This window comes from Meleagris gallopavo, unplaced genomic scaffold, assembly GCF_000146605.3.
Source record: "Meleagris gallopavo isolate NT-WF06-2002-E0010 breed Aviagen turkey brand Nicholas breeding stock unplaced genomic scaffold, Turkey_5.1 ChrUn_random_7180001937617, whole genome shotgun sequence".
In the NCBI taxonomy this organism is placed as follows: domain Eukaryota; kingdom Metazoa; phylum Chordata; class Aves; order Galliformes; family Phasianidae; genus Meleagris; species Meleagris gallopavo.
Genome location: NW_011199552.1, coordinates 1 through 1,539, shown reverse-complemented (window position 1 = coordinate 1,539; position 1,539 = coordinate 1). Strand labels below are relative to the sequence as shown.

At 56.7% G+C, this 1,539-nt stretch overlaps 1 protein-coding gene across 1 annotated transcript; it reads left to right on the top strand.

Annotated features, from left to right (window-relative positions):
- Positions 1-278: 278 nt before the first annotated feature.
- Positions 279-1,533, top strand: LOC109364921 (zinc finger CCCH domain-containing protein 11A-like; the record flags this gene model as incomplete). Its single annotated transcript, XM_019611502.1, has 4 exons — positions 279-328; positions 417-618; positions 939-1,015; positions 1,139-1,533. Coding segments are annotated over 4 exons (386 nt in total), but the record flags the coding sequence as incomplete, so codon positions are not given.
- Between the last annotated feature and the right edge of the window lie 6 nt (positions 1,534-1,539).

Below are 1,539 nucleotides of genomic sequence, written 5' to 3'. Positions count from 1 at the left end.
AGACACACAACAGGCATCGGGCTTTGGTGCGCTGTCTTTCTAGTTAGGCTTTCTGCCTGTTCTTTCCTGGGACTGTTGTCGTTGTGTGTTGGTTGTGGTCATAATCACGGTTAGCATTCCTGCGCTGAGTAGAAATGTGAACCCACAGTTCACCCGAGATCCTAAGATCCATGACCGTGAACAGTCCAGATGAGACGTCCTGGCATGGCGGCCCATTTTGCAGACTGAAAGTAGCACTGGGCTCTTGTTAAATCTTGTTGCTTCTCCTTCCTTAACAGAGATTGGTGCTGAGCCAAATGGCAATCTCTACGTGAAAGTGGTGCAGCAGGTCCGTTCTGAGAGAGCTTGTCAACAGGCAGCAGCTGAAGCTCCTCTCCAGGCCGGAGGGCTTCCTAGAAGAGCAGGTCCCAGCACAGGGGGGAAGACCTTCCCCTGCCGCGTGCCCCCGCTCCGTCTCCGAGGCCCAGGCTGGATGTAAACGCAAGGGCTTGGAAGAAGGGAGCCCAACCGCAGTGCAGCTGCCTGCCAAAAAGAGAGCGAGGGGTCAGAGCGGAGACGGCGTGCCGGCTCCAGCAGCACAGCCTGGGCCTGCCGCAGCGCGGAGCTCCAAGCGAAGAGGTAAGCAGGTGCTGTGGCACCGCCGTGCTGAGCTGCTGCCCTTTTCAAGCACGCTGAGTTTGCTTAGGGTTTGCTTTGCTTTTCCTTCTCTGAAGAGGGGAAATGGGTTGAAGGCTACAAAGTGCCAAGGCAGTGAGGTGCCAGAATGTGCGAGCCCGTCTCTTTCCGTTAACTCCACGGTGGTCTTCTGCACGTCCCACTGGAAATGTCATTCACTCAGAAGCTTCCTAGTCCAATTTCCTTTGTCTGCTTTTATGGCACCCATGTTTCTGCAGTTTCGCTGTTGGCAAAACAAATTCATCTTTTGTCTTGCCTTATAGCAAGAAGACAGCGACGAAAAGAGAGGGGCATGGAACTGAAGAAGGCCTCTCTGAGAGCTGCTGCTGCACGTGCAGAGGTGAGTCCTTGGTGAGCACAGGCACGGCTCCTGTTGTTCTCAGGGCTGCCGTCTGTCAGACATGACAGAGATTTCCCGAGGGAAGTGCTGTCCCATTGCTACCCTCGCTCTGTCTCTTTCCAGTCCTCCGCAATGAGCAGCCTTGTGGAGATGATGCAGGAGCTGCAGCTGAAGGACTGAGAGGAAGAGGAGGCAGCGGCTGCAGTGCGCGGCGTCGCAGGGCAGCGTTCCGAGTGCCGCCCAACTCGGCGCCCCACCTTTGGCTGCAGTCAATAAAAACCAGTCCCAATCCGAGATTGACAAGGAGCGCACGGCCCGATTTGTCCAGCGGCATTCCGTGAGCTGCTGCACTTCTACTGGTCCGGAGTAGAAACTGCAGCTTCGGCCCACCGAGCTGCCAGCCTGGCACTGCTCCGGTTGGAGGCAGTGCTCCAAGTGCTCCTGCTGTTGCTGACACCTGACCTTGCCCAGGGAGGACCTGGCCACTGCACTCTGCTCCACCCCTGTGCCACACACACCACACA